The sequence below is a fragment of the Varanus komodoensis genome, unplaced genomic scaffold, assembly GCF_004798865.1.
Source record: "Varanus komodoensis strain SLA01 unplaced genomic scaffold, ASM479886v1 scaffold36, whole genome shotgun sequence".
Classification (NCBI taxonomy): Eukaryota; Metazoa; Chordata; class Lepidosauria; order Squamata; family Varanidae; genus Varanus; species Varanus komodoensis.
Window position 1 is genome coordinate 2,237,494 of NW_025335873.1, and position 18,939 is coordinate 2,256,432.

At 48.9% G+C, this 18,939-nt stretch overlaps 1 protein-coding gene across 5 annotated transcripts in view; it reads right to left on the reverse strand.

The window, feature by feature from the left end:
- MAPKAP1 (MAPK associated protein 1) overlaps positions 1-18,939 on the reverse strand; it is a 135,802-nt gene that overhangs the window by 76,583 nt on the left and 40,280 nt on the right. For all 5 annotated transcript variants that reach the window (XM_044439877.1, XM_044439881.1, XM_044439878.1 and 2 more), the window contains exon 7: positions 181-353. In XM_044439877.1, the coding sequence (XP_044295812.1) occupies positions 181-353 (173 nt within the window). The remainder of the gene's footprint in view (positions 1-180; positions 354-18,939) is intronic.

Consider the following 18,939-nt stretch of genomic DNA (forward strand, 5'->3'; position numbering starts at 1 on the left):
ATAGCTCGGAAGGAAATATTGATAAATGTGGAGGTGTTCCGGCAAGATTTATCAGTAAAAAAAATATTGATGTGGAAATCCATTTCATTATGCAAAAGTGGCTACAGAAGAGAGCGAGTGGGGTTAGGGAGAGGGGGCGGGGAAGGACGGACGGACGGACAGAAGGAAGGGAGGGCCTACTTGAGCTTGGGTTCCCGTCCTTCACTCGTGTACTGCCAGCAGATAAGCCCGATCAAGTCGTGCACCTTGGCGTTGGCAATCGTCACCACGGTCATGGGCTGCAGCTTGTCCTGGTTTGGGTGCAGCGGGAGGTAGACGTCGATGATTTTGGTTGCAGTGGTGCCAATGTGGCCCTGTGGGAAGAAGATTTCACACGGCACTGGGCATCACACAGCCTGGCAATGAGGAACAAGGCCAAAGGGTTCCATTCCAGCCCCCGTGGAACGTTCCAGACGTACGGCTGCGGACCAGCATTCCCCAACCTGCATCGTGTCTGGCGGGCAACGCTGGGGGCCGTGGTCCAGCACACCCAGAAAGCAGAAGGGTGGGGACGGCCACTGTGCATGCGACATTAGGAACACCCCCATCTGCAGCCTGGCTTGGTCAACCGGGATCCTGCAGCGACGCACGAGCTCTGCAACCTGCACAACTCACGCACATTTACCCCATCGTCTCATGCACACATTTTATTCTGCTTCGGTCCGTCGCAGGGGTGCGGGGAGAGGCTCCCCTCATCACACCCAACCAAGGAGAATCTAACTAGCGTTTCACCTGGTGTTGGTGAAACGCTTTCAAGCGTAATTCACCAATGTAAAAACCAGAAGCACGTAGGATATGGAATCCTGCACCCAATACAACCTTCTCTGGCTATGCTCAAAGAGAAGTCAGCGCATGCGCTGTGCCTGAACACAGCCCCGGTGGCCAGGCAATGTCGGCTGTGTGCCAAGGCTCCGGAGTGCTCTCCATCAGGGCGGCTTGCCTGGGGCCGAAGTGGCTGCCATTTCGGCAGGAGGCAAAGCTGTTTTCATGTGCCCCCAAATTCAAGCTCATCCGTGTTTCCTTGGGCTTGTTCCCAAGCTGTGCCGCACTGAATGGCAGGTGGTGGCGTGTGGGTGTGGGTGGGTGGCAGGGGACAGTTTGCTGCCCTTTTAGTTCTTCTGGTGTCTCATTTTTTTTCGCCACTGTGTGCTTCGTAGCTAATTCCATGCATGCTGTTTTACTGTACAGTAGACTCCTCAACTATCTGGCCTAATGCAGCGGAAGGGCAGGCCGGATACCAAAAAAGCCGGATAGGCCAGAGTTCTGTAAATGCTCACTTCCTACCCCACCCATACCATTAAAAACACCCTTTTTATACCAAAACCCACTCTTATTAGTATTTTCTGACCTCTTAGTACAGGCCAGTACTTTATAAATGTTTGTTATGTACTGTACTGTATGTTTTAAAAATTTATTACAGAAAAAGGAAGTCCAAGGATAAAAATATTGTACACATTTTAAGATAAATGTTATAATGTCTAACTTAATTGCAGGAAACATGAAATCATGTACACTGTACAGTATGAATACACATACTTTTAAAATAAACAAAACATGAATGTAAAACGTAGGCTTAATTCTTACAAAAATTATTTAAACTTATTTTACTGTGCATTGATATTTATTTTTTAACTAGGCCTGATAGTATGGAGGCTAGATAGTCGCAAGCCAGATAGTTGAGAGTCTACTGTCTTTACAAAAGTAAAGTAATCTTTACTTTTGAAGCTGTCCTGGGGCAGGGCAGCATTCACTCTTAAAGGCAGGCTAAAATATTTTAAAGAAATCACTGAGCTGAAGAAAAAAAAAGCTTTAAAGTTGGCCAGTTGTAGATTAAATGGTATCAGCTTTGCTGAATGTTTACTGTTTGTGGGCAGCATTTCGGGGAATCCCAGCGTTCCTTCACTCTAGTCAAGAGGTGCTAAGAATCCCCTGAAATGCAGTGCACACCCAGGAATCGGAGAACATCTGCACCTCTCAAAGAACACCGGGTCCTGATTTGCCAGGGCAAAGGAAAAAGCAGGGCGTGAGGAATCAGGGTGAAGAGGTTCCAAGGAAGAGACCTGCTTGCGACCACGAGGCAAGAATAGCGTCCTCCTCTAACTGCAACCCAGAGGTGGGGAAACTGCCCCGGATACGAATATTTTGAAAGCCCTGTTCTTGGGTGATGACGGTGCTTTACGGCATTATTTTCAAGGAATATACTCACTGGTAGGGCAACTGAGGCTTGGCTGAAGAGCCAGGTGCACAGCTGGCGCTAAAACGCACAATGTTCGTATTGGAAAAAAACGTTTAATCCGGGAAGCGCTTCTTAAGCTGTCCAGTGATTTTTGGCTGCAAAGAGACCTGAACCTTCCTGGCCATGCCTGCCCCTCCATCTCTGAAGCTACGGGGTATTGTCCTTCTTCCACTCCCAAGCCTCTCCAGTTTTAGGCACTCTGTCACGGGGACTCGGGTGCCATGGCCCCCAGACCCTGGACCAGCCAACTGAATCTTTGTTGTAGGATGGTTTTCCAGCATTATCCAGATGTAGAAGACGTTGCATGCTAGGTCCCTGCCTTCAAAGACCTTACAATCCAGATTTGGACAAGCGGGGAAGACAACAAAAGAATAGCGGAGGGGAGGGGAGGGGAGGGGGAGAAAATTGGCAAGAAATGGATGTCAGCAACTGCGGAATGGGCTCTTCGTAGGGAGGGAGGGAGGGAAGGAGGAATTGCATGAATTAACATTACATCAACAGACAGTGAATCTCCCGCACCCCCCTGCCAAACCCCAGTAACCCGTCCCTTGCTCTCTCCGGGATGCCAAGGGAATTCTGTAACCAGGAACAATGGATTTACGATTCTTATTTATATCATTCTAATGCTGGGAGGCTCCAGTGAAAATTGGGCCTTCGCTGCTTTATCATCGTTAATCTTTTCCCAGGAAAGATGACGAGGACGGGGATGGGTCCTGCTGAATTGCTGATGTGCACAAAGCAAAGGATTGGCCGCGCTAAGCATTTGCATTTCCCTTTCTGAAAACTTCCACTTCTCAGAACAGACGTGACCGGGCCCAGAAAGGGCCGAGCTGCGTGCGGCCATGTAGAAACTGCAGGGACATGATGGAGAGTCCCCCTCCGTGGGCTGAACAGCTCCAGGGTTACTCCAGCTGGGTGTTGGGTGCCACTGGTGGGCTGCTATTCAATTTCCTGAGGGTCTTTGTGCGGCAGCCCGCAGGCATGACAAATGCCATCAACCGGCAGTGTGAGGGGGTAAGTTGCAGAGGTGGGCAAATTATGCTTGGGCCTACAACTCCCACTGGCCCTAGTCAGCACAGCCAGTTCGGAGAGGGGAGGGGAGCTGCAGGCTGGAACATCTGGAAATAAGCTTCGTTGAGTGCAGAAGGGAAAGGGGAGAAGAAATGCCAGGGATGAATAAGGACACCTTGGGAGGCAGGTGCAGGGAGAAGGGAGAAAACAGCACCCTTCGGCTTGCGGTGCCCAGAAACCAGCATACAGAGAAACCATGAAATGGCGGAACCTGGATCCCCTAGCCAAGAGATTGAAAAGGAAGACTCCCACATTCCCTGCCAGGCTCAGCTCTAGATTTCGGGGGGCTCAGGGTGATTGTCCTCAGTGGTCCACACCGCACTTGCCTGCGCTCGGGGACGTGTCTGGCAGAACTGAGATGGGCTGGGTGTCCAAAGGCAGCAGGCCTTAATGGGGGGCAGACCAGGGGTGCTCAGCCACAGCAATTATCCCAAAGGGACAAGTCCACCATTCGGAATTCATCCAGGGCAGAAATGTGGAATAGGAAGGTAATGATGAAGTGCAAGCCTACTTAGAACTCGGTGGAATGGCCTGCCTCGGGTCACCGCAAGTTTGAGAGAGACGCACAGAGTACGAGTCTGCGAGTGCGTGTAGCCGTGAACCGGCTCCCAGCGAGAAAAACCCAGGCTTTCGCACTGCTGGTGTGCACAGGCCAAGGACCTCTGGCTCCACTGAGATCATTCCAAGCACTGGCCTGCTGTCGAGGCCTCTGAAGGGCAGCAGTTAAGAGTGGAAAAAGGATATCGAGTGCCTGGTTTCCACTGCCTTTAGTTGGATTAGGCAGTTCATCTAATGTTCCAAGAGCTTTAGAATTACAAAATACTGGATTTCTCAACAATGACAGCATCCAGGAAACGATTTAGACACTGGATCCGGTCCATCAGCCCTGCAGAGCAGTTTCAGGGGTATCTATTCATTCCATAGGATAAAATCAATATGTGTTAAATATAAAACCAGGGATTTTTTAAAAGGCCTATAAAGAAGAGTTACCAGTTTTAGACTTCAGCCACACAATAAAATGGAGCCCTTTAGAGATTTAATACTAACTCCTAATGAAAATCCACTGGAGAATGAATTCATTCTCCATTCTGCTCTCCTTTATGCTATCAATCTGGCACATCTCCGCAAGACAGTGCTGGCAGAAATCACATCCATTCCAGGCAGGAAACTTCATATTTATTCACCATATTTATATGGCCACCCATCAACCTATGTTCTCTGGGTGGCTCACAGAACTGGGAATAAGATGCCACGAAACACAGCATAGTATTTAAAATACAAATAGTCAGATATGCTAAAATGCAACCTAAAATCATTTTCTTTCTTTCTTTTTCTTTCTTAATGTGTAAAAATAAGACAAGTTCTTAAAAAGGAATGGATTACTTGTAATGGATTACTTGTTATAGCCGCCAACTCCCATCTTCCGCCAGCATTTCTCATGCTGGCTAGGGCTGATGGAAGCTGTATGCCAAAGCACCTGACTGACGACTCGTTGCCCAACCCTCCTTAGAAGCTTAAGGAGGAGGAGCAGGAGGAGGAGGATAGAAGGCCCAATGTTCAAAGGGACTGGATGAATAAAATGGTCTTCACCTAACCCTAGAAGGGCAATACAGAAATCATCAGGGGTTGAATAGCCTCCCTGGTGGAGTGCCACCACCAAGAAGACCATCTCCCTACCTAGCACTTACTCACTTCAGTAAGTGGGGGCACATGGAGCAGAGCCCCTGACAATCTTACAGTTTCTGCTAGGTACATATGGAAGGAAATTTTTCAGGTAAAGTGCCCCAGCTGTTAGGGGCCTTAACACTTCAAATCAGCCCTTTTCACTGGCCCTGGAACTGAGGGGACACCTGTGCAAATGATAGAGCACTGCCCCTTTTAGGATCAAAAAGCCCAGTCTCAGTAACTTTGGGGCTGCAGGTTTGGGCGCTTTTCAGAGGTTTCCACATGCACAAGGCATCGTGACAGAAAAAATGGGAAGATACCGGCATACAGAACCAACACTTCTTAAAAAAATAACCATGGCATCATAAGTACACAGAGAAACAGTGTAAACTGTAAGCAGTCAAAACCTAATGTGATAGGAAACAAAGATGTCAAGACGACCTCACTAAAGAACGTTGTGGTGGGAAGAATTCTGACGAAGTCTTACAAACTCTGCCAAGGCAGCTCATGGAGAAAATCTGCAGCAGCAGACGGCTGAGCGTGAGAAGGTGAAGTGCTCCGCCACATCGGAGGCCGTTCAAAGCAACGCGCCCTTCTACCAGCACGCGGAAGAGACTGGGAAGGCAAACCGGGGTGCCAGGGACAGGGGCGAACGGACTGGGCCGAGCAGAGCAACTGGCTGTCTGCAGCTCAAGTTGTTCTGACCTGTTTCTGCCTCAATTTACGAGCTACTCAGGGAAAGGTCTCCACAAAAACGTACATGTTTGTGCTGTGCATTCCCTCCTCCAAAAAAAATATATACAGTCTAACATAATTGTTCAAATGTGCACATTTCAATGCGTGCAGCTTCTCCCCGGAGGCTGGAGCCATTTATTTCTGCACACTTTGTTCTAATGTGCACAATTTTCTTTTCATGCAAGTTTGTGTATTTTTTCAAATCAGCGAACGCACGTTTGGTGCTAGGAAAAATGTGGATTACACAATGCAGCTCTGTTCCAACTTGTGTTTTGGTTTGGGTTCTGTGAAGTTCGAGATGCTCACATGGAAATCTCAAACCAACAGCATTTTCACCCACCCCTTATGTCAAAAAAAAAGGAGCCAAATGTGCCAGGTAAGAGTACCAAAATGTGGGGTCTCCGCTTTGAACACCTGTCCAGCTTGTTTGTAAGGAGGGAGGGCAGAAAGCTGATATTCTCCCTATGAAGCCCCCCACCCCCTACACATTCCGGTTCCTCCAACAGCACTGGAGGATTTTCCGATGAAGAGACGCACAGACCGCCAAGATACCTTTGATTACTGGGCAGTACAGAAATATAACGAATGAATAAAACAGAAGAAGAAACACTGCTCAAGTGAAGCAGAAACAGCGATGCGCCGAAGATGATATCTTCACAGCGATCTCCGATATCCAAAACAAAGCCAAGTCAACCACGGCAGCAGTCAACAGCTATACACACTTCTTGGAGAACAGCAAGAATGAGTGTGCTTGTGTGGGAGTGTGTACACACACTCACTCACACACACTTCATATACACACATGATTGATCTGTTAATAATAATAATTTACTGCATCTTTCCATACAACAGAATTCACTGACTAAATGTTATATTACTTTAAGATTAGATAGCTGGGTGATATATAATGCAAAAGATTTTAGTGAATCGTTATTTAGTGAGTCATAAAAACCTCTTAAAAATTAATCTTTCACGCACATCCAGCTTACCCAAAGTTAGCATTTAATTAGATGGCCTTGGCGCAAACGAGCATACTACTTTATTTGCTCAATCAGTATATGTCTCTCCAGTAATTAGAATTAATTCAAGTCATTGACTCACCTCCTAGCAAACAATGTAAAACATTAGACAAAATAGAAACAAATGGAGTTTTGGGGTATGCTTTTTCTTCCCTTCCCCTCACTTTTAGAGGACAGAAAAGTGGTGCCTTCCGTGCCTGAGCGTGAAATCAAAAAAGAAAGAGGGAAGGTTTTCTACCAGGGTGCAGAAATTCAAGAGCACTAAATCCTGGGATGGTGGTACTTTGGCTCCAGCAGGGTCCAGGTTTTTCCTCTCTGGTGCCAAGGAACCCCTTACACTTGGGAAGTGACTGGAAGGAGGCAAGCCCAGAGCAGCAACCCATACAGAGGGGCAAGAGGTTGCCTCTTCAGTGTTCCAGAGCCTCTGCATTATTTGCAAAGTGGCTCTCTTAGAGTGCAATCCTATGCAGGGTCAGACAGAAAAAAGTCCCAGCATGCCCCAGCCACCACAACTGGCTAGGGCATGCTGGGAGTTATAGGGCCTTTTACTGTCGACACACGTGTAGGATCGCCTCGTTATGGCAAAGAACTAAACCTCAGGACACAGTATTTGGGAAGAACCATGCTGAAGGACAAGGCTGCTCAGTGGTCGACCCTCATCGCAGAAAGAGAAAAGAAGCCGGTATCAGAAACGAAGCTTCAGTGGATCTCCCATTTATCTCACCCGTGCCACACACAGTAAAATCCCATTAACATTCTCACTTAATTTAGCTCATTTGTGCTGTCACCACTCATAAAAATTTAACCCAGTAACTTCCTGTTATGCAAAGCATAACACCGTATGAATATTTAAATATAATGTAAATAAAGACCCCCGTTACATTTTGGTATTCCAAATTGTTGCCTCCACTTAGTGGCATCTCCACCCGCTCCCGCCGCCCCACTCCATTTTTCAATTAGGAGCCCAGATGTTTCAGAGGCTTCAGGAGGCGACGAGGAATGCTTGATCTGCATTGCAAGGACGACGCCAGCATCGTCCTCGGGCTGCTCATGTGGAATTCCGAGATCCTGCCCACCCCACACCCTCTTCCTAATCTTCCAGCTAATTATCACACCGCGCCAAGTGGACTGAGAGCGCCCCCTGAGCCGGATGCCCCACGAAGCGGCCCCAGCCTGATCCGCACATCTCAGACGACGGGGTGGCGGTGGGCGTGATGGGAGTCATGCCTGTGAGCCAGGCGTTTTGCAAAGCTCGGCGATCGAAGAACAAATGCATACAAAGCTGAATCCAAGCCCCTGCGTTCATTCCAGTCACACCGCAAAACGAATGTCCCAAAACCCGAGATAGATCAGGGAATGCTGATAGCCAACAAAATGAGATTGTTAGCATTCCACAGCGTGTGCACGAACGGGCAGGGATGCACACCACTCCATGCCAGCGCTCGGACGATTTGTCTTGGATTGTCAGCATTCATACGTGAATGCCGCAATTCATCAAATCCCGACATTCACTGTAATTGCACACCTATTGAACATTTTAATTGGATGTACAATTTTTATTATGCTTTTGTCTTCCTTGGGCTGTTGTTAGCCGCCTTGACAAGAAACGAGTGTGCATGAGCAGCACTTTAAAACGCTCCCGTTCGCGTGCCTCTGTGTTGGGCCCTTCGAGGTGGCTAACTCAGTTTGAGAATGCAAACAGCCAGGAGTCCAACCATATAAAGCTGCAGCGCAAAGCAGCCTTGCGAGATAATGCCAATGTGTTATTTCTTATTGCTGTAAGGGTAAAACAAGCAAAGAGAAGTTTTGACCGGTCGCGCAAAGGTTAGCAGTGTTGGTGTTAGAGGAGCGTGTTTCAGGTTTCACAGCCTGGGTGCCACCCCCAACTAGGCCTTGCTGAAACCACATACATAAATCCCACAGAGCCATCAATGATGCCCTCAGCAGGTCCAAGGTCATTAAGGGTGAAGCACCTGAGATAGCTAATAGGGATTCACTGCACCCCACAACCCAACAAGGAGAGAAAAGGGTGGTCTGCTTGAGGAAAATTTCTTCCCATTTTGCTCGCAGAAAAAGAAGCAATTCAGTTTGGGAAACAAACAAACATATGACGGCAAAACCCCAAAGCAAACACACAAACTCTGCAACAAAATGTGACAACTAACAGCCCTCCTTATACATTTTAAAAAGCCAGCAAAGAATAAACATTGCATGTTATGCTTAGAAATCTGCTGTGAGATGCTTTAATGAACAGATGCTATTCAAAAAAAGAGATGCGCTCTCATCTACACACACACACACACACACACACACACACACACACACACACAATGTTCAGAAGCAGGGCACATGTTCTCCGGCTCGGCCGCTGTTTGCAGAGTGCTGACAGCTTAAGTTCCTTGAGGACGTTTGCCAACCTTTGCCGGAACACTTTTAATATATCGCCGTGGTACTTTTTAATGTGCCCCAATCTATTAACCACATGGCAAACTAACAGGGATTTAAAAAAATATGGGCTTTATAGCTTTGTGCTCGTGATTAATTAAATAAATAGCCTGCATTTCACAAATCATCCTTCTAATTAGTCTAAGCCAGGCACTCCACGTTTCCCTGGCACGGCTGCCATCTGAAACCTGCAGAAGGACAGGAGCATGCCTGAACTTGCTGGCAAATGCATGTGCTCCAGAGCATGGCTGTCACCGTCTCAGCTACGGCTGGCACCGTACCATGCAGCCCCTCAGGCAGAGGTACGGTCTTTGCAGGTGCTGCAGTCAGCTGGAATTTGATTCCAGCTGCTCGCCAAAGATGTTCGCCCTTAATTATTGTCCCTGATCCTGGAGGAGAGGTTGGAGATAACAAAGGAATCATCTCACGTCTTCTATAAAAATTAAAATAAAATAAAATAAAGGCTAGCAGAAGCAGCCAAGTTCTGGCAAAGTAGCCGAGGACGTGTGCATTTGCGTGTGGGAGAGTGAAGGACACGCAAGGAAAGGCTTGGCAGCATCCCTGAGGTCTTTGCTTATGCAAGCAGCCTGACCCACTAACCTGTGCTGATCTGCTGGCTGGAGGATGCTCGGCCTTGCAATTTTTGGCTCAGGGCGTTCTCTTTGTTTCCCTGCGAGCACCTGGGAGGGTGGCAGCCGCCAGCCACGGAGACAATCACACGGCGGCAGCAGAGAGAGAGGGGATGCTGCGCCAGGAGCCGGGAAGCCCCTTGGTGATTCTTGCCGCAGCTTAGAGGAGAGACAGCAGAGAAGGGGCCTGGCAGAGGTTTAGCGAGTGATGCACGATGCCGAGAATGTGGGGAGAGATTTCTGCCTGTGCTGTCGAAGATGGCCTTGAGCACCACGTCCCTTGTTGGTGGCCAGTGCGCCGCTTGCAGGCAGCAAGATGTCTTGGGCCAGCTGCAACAGAGGGTGGAGGAAGGGCGGAGGGCAGCGGTGGAGGGGGCAGCGCTTCCTTCCCTCCACCTTTTCTTGCAGGTTACCCTTACAGGCTGGCCATGAGTGACCATGGTGACCCCCTCCCATTTTGCTGTCAAATCTGGTGGGGCCAAATTGGGCGGAAGGGGAAGGCGGCTGGGAGGCGAATCCGCACAGTGCTCCAAACCCCACAATCCACTGAGCTGGGACTGGCACTCTGGACCAGCGTTTGGCACCCGTGTCCTGTCAAACTTCAGGGGTGCAGGCAGGAGGCTCACTGTGCAGGTTGTACTGATGAATCCGATTCCGATGCTGAGACTCTTTTTGAAGCGGCTCAGATGCCACCTGTGGTTCAAGCTCTTGAGACCCAGTGGAGGAAGCCCTGGGGGAGATTAGAGCAAGAGCAGGCGGGGAGACCAGGCAGCCCAGCAGTGAGAACACTGAGGAAGAGGAGACCTGGGAAGTCTCTCCAATGGAGAACTCTGGTCCCTGGAGAGGCAGGCCCGGTTGCTCGCCGTCATCACCGGAGGGAGGCCAGGTTAGGGGCACGGCGGGACGAGTGGAGGCGTGCCTGTTTTTCACAGTGCGCCACCTCCAGGGCTGAGACTCCGAAGGGCTCATAAAGCCAGCCTTGCGGAAAGAACAGTGGAAAGGGTTCCACGCTCCACTTCGAGCATGCTCAGAGACTCTTAGGTGACACTAAGCAAAGAAAGGCTGGGGGCGGGTCGGATGCTGCTAGGAGGGGAAAGCCCAGATCCCGACAACTAGCGGGGGCTTCACAGGAGAGCGTCTCTGCCGTTCCAGCACTGCATCCCTCAGTTCATGTCTTCCCAACACTGCCCATGTTTCACAGAGGTCCTCCTACGCCGGTTGGTCTCCCAAAGAAGGGCTGCGCAGCTGGCTTGGCTGGGCCGCTGCTCCGGCTTGACAGCATGAAAGACGTCCCACAGGGAGGTGGGCGGCTGGCTTGGCCACAGGGTGCAGAGGCCCTGCTTTGCCACCAGGGGAAGGGAGCGCTTGCCTCCTCTTGGCTGCTCTGCAGCGCCACCACCCCAGCGATGGCCAAGGGCTGCTACTGCAGCTCCCAGCTCGGTAAGGAATGGGCACCATCAGAAGACCTGGAGCATTCAGGTGGCTTGGTAAAGCTCCTGCAGCTCTGGCCTGGGTCTCTGAGAGGAACCTCCTGCCCAAGTACTGGTCCTGCTTTCGCTCATTCCGCCCTGAGGGGGTCTGCGCCTGTTTCTGCTCAGAGTCTCCAGGGGTCTGCATCAGCCTTCCCCATGCTGGTGGCCCTCAAGAGGCATTTGGACTGCGACTCCCAGAATGCCCATCCAGCAGGGCCACTGACTGGGAATTCTGAGCGTTGCAGGCTGAACATGTCTGGAAGGCACAGGGTTGGGGAAGGCTCGTCTACACGACCAAAATGATGCAGAGTCCAAAGTAACTCCTTGCGGGGCCAGGATATTCCACATGGGGCTTTTCCAGCTTAGGAGAGCCGTAAAGCCAGGGACATCCAGCAACCGCGCCCAGTTAGGCATGGTGTGGACGCAAGGGGCAGGAAGAAGTTGCACTTACTTACTATCTTCGAACCCGGAGGGATCACCCTCTGAAGCTGATGGGCAGGCGATTTGGGACAGGCCACAGGACGCAATTCTTCACATGGGGTCAGATTCAATGTGGGGTTTGCTGAAACAGGATCAATTGGCAGGTGTCAATTCCGAGGTCTTGGAAGGGCTTAAGTGTGTTTGTGGAGGGCAAGGTACTCCATGGCTCCATGTCATCCCCGGTGTTGAAGGCCGGGCCCTTGGAACAGAGGATTTGGCTGGCTGAAGCACCCTGTTCAACAGTCGCTGTGCTGGGTGTGAAGGAAGAGACGGTTGCGCTGGCATCTTTCGGACTGGTTCCATGCTGCGGCTGGCTGAGCAAATCTTCATCTGATGGCTTCCTGTGTTATCACAGCACCAACAGCCTCACCGATTCTGTTCTGCCACCTCTGGGAACCTACGGACATGGGGCTGATGGGAGCTGGAATGCAACTGTAGCTTCCCAAATGCTGTAATGACTTGGCAGTTCACCAGCTCTTGACGTAACTACCTAGGCGTGTGATTCAGCACCCGTGCTGGGTTCGATCTGCATTCGTCTTTGGAGGTGTGCCTTATCTAAACCTTACAACGGTGACCTTGCTAGGCAACTTTGGAGATAGGACAGATCAGCAATCAATAATGAAACATGAAAATGAAATGATGAAATGAGACCAATTTGTAAAACACGTTTTCCCCTTGAGGAAAAAAAAGGAGCCCCAAAACAGGTTTTCCAGGGGGCTGCACGCATGCACATGCTCTCTCTCCAAGGCAGGCAGACATCAGGAATGTCACACTTTTCGGCTATTAAAAACCATCCAACCCTTCCTTTGGCTGGTTGGAATGTTGACTTACGGAGACATTCTGATTTGGAACCATTTACAATTAACTGAAGGATAATGACATTAGACCAAAGCTTAAAATCAATTAAATTGAATAAAATGCAATATGATTCAACCACAAGATTAACTAGACGGTTACATAAAATCGTATTTTTTTAATTTTTTAAAAATTCTAATTAAACATGTTCTAATTAAATGACCGCTGCTTTGGAAGTGCTTCCTTCCCACCCCCACCCCCCCAGCTCATCAGTATCCACCCCAAACGGCATATTCATTAAAATTATATTCCGCGGCTCATTGCAAATGGTCACTCTTTCCCCTTTCTCTTCAGTGTTTCTGCTAATACTTTGTGCCAACCACTACAAAGAATGTTTAATTTTCCCCTCCAAAGCACTCCCCCAAATCCCCTCCCCTTTTTTGTGAAAACTGAGAAATATTTGAGCCTCAGGTTACTCACAGGATTCCACAATAACCGGGTGCCATTCATGAAGTTCATTCAGGATGCATGAAGCGAGCGCATGCAGTGTGAAAAGCCAGGTCACGCATGGTGCAGAGAGGGGAAAAGAAGTTCTTCTTTTTCTCTTGCTTGAACCTTGGAGCGCCATCCTGGGCCACGCAGGGGCAGCGTCTGCAAGGCACAGGGCGGGGGGGGGGGCTGTGCCAGCCCTCCATCAACAAAGGGCGGGAAGGGCAGGCCAGCCCTTCTGGCGCACACGAGGCCGAGGAAGGCCTGCCCACGCCATCGAGGAGGTCAGCACTTCGAAGGGACGGCCAGGCCGTTGCTGGGATGGCTCATCCCTTCTGCCACGGGTTGACTTAAGGGGGTCAGCAAAGCGACGCAGCATGTGCCTAGAGTATCTCTTCTCTTTTTAAATATGGGTTGGCAGGCATCCTGAGGTCAGAGGAATGGGAAATCCCTCGTAACACGTGGGATGGTGCCTCTTCGGATGCGGGGGAAGAAACGTGAGTTGTGTGTTCTTGAGGCGATACACAAAGCCATTTAAAGTGCCCTCCATGAGATACGGAAATCCATGGCCAGAATTTTCTAGCAGCTCAAGTCCCTTAAGTCTCATGGTCTTTTCCAAGCTGCCCGGAAAAGGTTGGGCCAGGCACATGTCTGCTTCCCTGGTCCTGGCAGCGATTCTTGCTCGACAGGCACCGAGTCAACCCTCATGCTCTGGAGTTCAGCACCGCAATGGGGGGAAGACCTCATGCCAGGGTGCCGAGGCATTTTAGGCCGAGTCGGGGGGCACCAGCATACGCCAGCAAGGCTGTGACAAGACAATGTTCCTGCGCTAGCAGCTGGTGGCAAAATGCTAACCCGGGCTCTTCTCTTGAAGCTCTGGACGGACGAGGTGGGAGGAGGGTGGTCCGTGGTGCAGAAAGTCTTTCAGAGAAGCAAGAGTGCATTCAAAGAGATAATGCGAAGACCAAGACCCTGTGGATGCCGCTTGAGGACAATTTAACGAGATTTAATGTGCACGCTGCTGGTGGCATCTAAGGAGCACACCGCTGGGAAATCTGAGACAGTGAAAACAAGCTGGTACAAAGGATCCTATATGGAAAAAGGGCTGATCTTTGCCACTGCAGTTTGCAGATAGCACTGGCGCATTTATCCCAGGACTTGAAATGGGTCCACACTTCATACAGCTGTTGGATTTGCCAGCGTTCCGTCAGGGTACACAGAGCATTCCTGTTGCATTTAAAGCTATTTAAGGTTTATTTCATGGCTTGAGGGCATCCATGTCAGGTATTTTGAACAGGTCTGCTCAACATGGTTTGCAGATTATAAAGCTGTTTTTAAATTTTGTAGCATGGAATATTGTATGGCTGCTTTTATCGCAGTCCTGGCTTTCCAGAACTGCTGCAAAGTGCCTGAAGAGCTTTAGTTACTGAGTGCTTAGAGATATGAACTGAATACATCTATATAGTTAAGTGTGTCTAAGCAGTGCTAAGTATTTCGTTCTTTCCACTGCATTTCTATACCACCCAATACCTGATGCTCTCTGAGCAGATCATGAGAATTAAAACCATAAACTAGAACTTCATAAAGGCCAATATAAAAGTTTAAAAGTACAGCATAAAATTAAGATGAAAACAAAATAAAGCCCCCGAGTGGAGTGTTGCTCCCCTACGTGCATGCAGAGGGGACATGTATGGGCGCTTGTGATCCTCACACAGAAAAGCACAGACCTGCCATTTGGCCACAACAAGGGGTTTTGATGTGGCAAAGAGCAGGCTACCTGAACCTGGCCATCACTGAAAGGGGGTATTATGGGGAGGGTGCTGTCCTGCCCACTTCCGGAGCCGTTCTGAGGCTGCACAAAAGAGGGCAGCCCCCCGCCCTCTCAATTAGAAACACAGTGAGTCAGAAGGGGCATCGTGGGCCATCTAGTCTGACCCCTGGCTCGGGGGGGGGGGGTAATACCCAACATGCGGTTGTCCAATCGTTCCTTGAACACCCTCACCGAAATAGCAACAATTAAAATAAAAACAGCACTTCCACCACAACCAAAGGGCAATCAGGAGTACGGGAAGACAACGGAGTCAACCCTTCATCACTTCATCTCTCAAGCTCGTTTGATGCGACCGCTCAACAGACCACAGGCAGGATCAGCCGGTCCCTGAAAACTGGCTACTTGGAAGGGGGACTGGCACTTCCACGCTGTGCTGGTTCCCTTCCTGCTAGCACCTTACTGGGCTTGGATGCTAGGCTACAAGAATTTTGGTTCTGATCCAGCTCAACTCTTCTGTGCCATGACGATGTCCGACTGGACCCGGTGCTCAGTCTGACCTGGTTTCTCTTTCCCTGCAACAAACAGAAGCCTCTGTGCTTTCCCCTTTGAGAAGGCTTAAGGCTGCGCCAGGAAATCCAGTCCTTAAATACACACCAGAGATTCCTGAGAAATACTTCCGAGCGAGGGCAAAGAAAGATGTGCAACTGCAGATTTTGGGGGTGACAGGAAGAGATACTCTTCTCATAATGCTCTTTGCTCCGTTGCGACAAACCAATGTCTTTCCCCTCTTCGCTTGCTTACCAAGGCAAAGACACAGAAAGGAATCCGGCAATTGTCGTCTCGCAGACGCAGTGTAGCAAATCAGTTAAATTAAACCTGTATTTCACCTAAGTTGCACAGAGAGTGTGTGATCAACATAACTAAGTTTTCTCATTTCATACTCTAGTACTCCTAAGTAAATAAAGGGGGGGCGAGGAAGGGGAGAAAGAGCTGGGAGGGGGGGAGGGAATGAAGTTTTTCACCCCCACAAATGGAATCTGTCACTTACCGGGCTGTGATCTTTTCAGCTCCTGCATCCCAAATGCACACAGAGATATTATATGCACTTTCTATTTAGCAATTTAATTATATCTTTGCAGCCGGAGAGTGGCAATGGCTTGCAGTAATAATCAGGTGAAAGCATTCTCACATTAATATGCTGGAATCCGATGTGTTAATTTGATGCAACTTTGCGTTGACAATATGTGATTAATTTGTTCCAAGGCTAACTTTGCTCCCGGGCTCTGACAGTTTAAAATGCTGGGTTTCTTTCCCATATCACTGGCTGACATGCTTCAGCCCACTGTTTTCCTAGGACCACTGCTAATTTGTAATGAACTGGCTTTTCAGGGGGGCCCTTCATTTTTAATTCTGTCAGTGTCACCTCCTTGAGGAAAATTACAAGTTTCCGTAGGTGTGATTAGTGCCAAGTGCTGGCTGATAAGAGGCTTGAGAAAACAAGGCTTTCTAAAGAAGAAGTCTGTATTTAATCTGCAGAAAAGAGATTTATTGCCTCTAGACAGATAAATATAATAGAAAATTCCTTCTCTCTCTCTCTTAAAGGCATTTTCAGCTTCTGCTTTTGAGGTCTCCTACCCGTCTTGTTTCTGTCTTCTCCACAAGTTTCTTTGCAAAATAGTATTTTAGAGGGGAAATCCAATAAATGCCAAGATGGTGGGGGCAGCGTAGGCAAAAGGAAAAGAGGGTTATAAATCCCTTGCAAATGGAACGACAGCGAGTAACAAGAAAAAGACAAGGCGTCCAATTATATACCTGCGCCTGACTTGTGATTGGGAAAATGGTGGCGAACAGACAGAATTGCTGTAACAAGAGTAACCCCCCCACACACACACACACACAAAAGAAATTCAAATTGACCACAGAGGGAATGATGAAAAGGGTTGTGATATCCAGAGGTCCTTGCTTGGCTTTACAAGGAACTGGGCAAGCTATTCTTTCACAGCCTCAGTGGATCCATCTGCAATACGGGGATAAACTGACTGAAACGTCTTCCATGGATCTGCTAAGAATTACTGGACAAATAAACGGGAAGTGCTTTGAAGACCTGGAGATGCCATGCCAGAGTGCAGCTCTTGGTATTATTCATATCCCAAAGAAGACTGACTAATTTGGTCAAGAGACTTTGCCAAGGGACTTCTTCAAAAGTCATCTTTATGACCAAGGAAATAAAGCCTATCGGATCTTTCCACACATGTGATTCCACCTGCAAAGGATTCTGAAAGTTAAGTGAGACAGGAGCCACCTTTGCAGAAGCTGTGCTGGTTCTTCAATTGGGAAATGGAGATTTAAAGTGATTCACTCAGATTGTATTTGACCTTTTTTTCCTTCACCCAAGAGACGTGAAGCCGGCCAGCCTGCATTTTCCTAGCTCCCTTTTCACAGATCCATGATTCACCGGCAGCTTTCCAGGCCCGTGGTACAGAGGCCCATCTTTGGTGAACATTGGTGATCTTCTGACAATAATATTGTCAGAGCCAGTGCGGTGTGTTAAGAGTCTGGAACTGGGACTCAGGCGATCTGGGTTCGAGTCCCCGCTCAGCCATGGAGCCAACTGGGTGACCTTGGGCCAGTCACAGACTCTCAGCCCAACCTACCTCCCAGGGTTGTTGTTGTGGGGATGAGATGGAGGAGAATGATGTAAGCTGCCTTGAGCCCTTTGTAGGAAAAAGGCAGGGTATCAATCAATCAATCAATCAATCAATCAAATATGCCATTTCACATGCGCAGCCCAGCACTGAGAGCACCCAGTGAAACAGGGATGAGAAGCTTTTGCACAGCAAATCTGCACGAGCGAAACATGAAACGGTTGGCTCACTCGGCTTCCCTGGTTCTGCTGGTTCTGCTGCGCCTCTTCCCATCGCAGGCATCCCCAGTGCAGCCCACACACAACCTTCCAGGGTCACCCACAAAGCTTTCACTTCTCCGCTGTCTTGAAAACATAGCTCCAAGAGAATCTAGGGAAGTAAGAGGGCCGTGCTCCTTCTCTCCCTTTACAGGACCAGCCACCTCCTCCGTAGGGCTGCATATCTTGCAGTGGCACCCACAGCAGCTTCCCATGTTCCCAAACGCACCTGCTTCTTTGTGCTGTCAAGTCATCTCCGACTCGTGGCCTATGAACGGAAGTCAAGCAAAATATCCCACCCATAGTCACGTCCCCAAATGCACAGCCCTAACCTGAGGCAGCAGCGGGGCCTAGCCATGCTTGCTTTGCCTTGTGCGTGGAGGAAATGCCTTCCTGCTGACCCCTGGGCGGTGGCCAGCTCTCCTGCTCACCTTCTCGCACCCTTGCTTACCCGGTGGTCAAGCCCAGCTCAGATGAGATAGTTCCTTGCTGCGTGGCTCTAACTTGCCCTCTGTGAACAACCGGGTGTCAGGGCCTAGACAGAGCAGACCGGGGATAAAGCTGATCTGGAAATTTTAAAACAACCCCTTCAGCGATGGAAGACAATGACCTAAGTAAAACTGCACCATTCTGCTCTGTCCAGGAAAATCTTGAACATTACCCTATAGCGGCGGGCTATGAAAGCTTTGCTTGTGTTTCTGCAGGTTTCTGAATGGGAGGATTACTTTTGCATTTTGCCGAAGCAAAAAACAATTCAGAGCTGTCTCCCAACATTGGTGTTTCTGCTCACAGATTATTAACATTCTGTTTCTCACCCCCCCGCCCCCACCTTTTATTTAAGAAATTTGCTGCAGAGAAGAATTAAAGAGCGACGAAAGGAGTGGTGGAAAGGGTAGCAATACTGTTTATTTGTTCAGGTTTCTCCTTACAATAGGAAGATTATGTCTAATGACAATATGATTCTGAGGTGAAAAATGACACGCTGAATTTTTACCAAAAGAAAAATTAATCTTGTAAGTCTGGCTATAAATCATATGATGTCAGTAAAAGCAAAACAACTGTTTTTATTAACAGATGTGGTATATATTACGCACCAACTCACTACGTGTTGCATTATTACACAGCAGCAAGATCATTAAATATTTTGTGGCATTCTGAAAAAGTAATTTGAGCTTAACGGGAGAAGTGCCT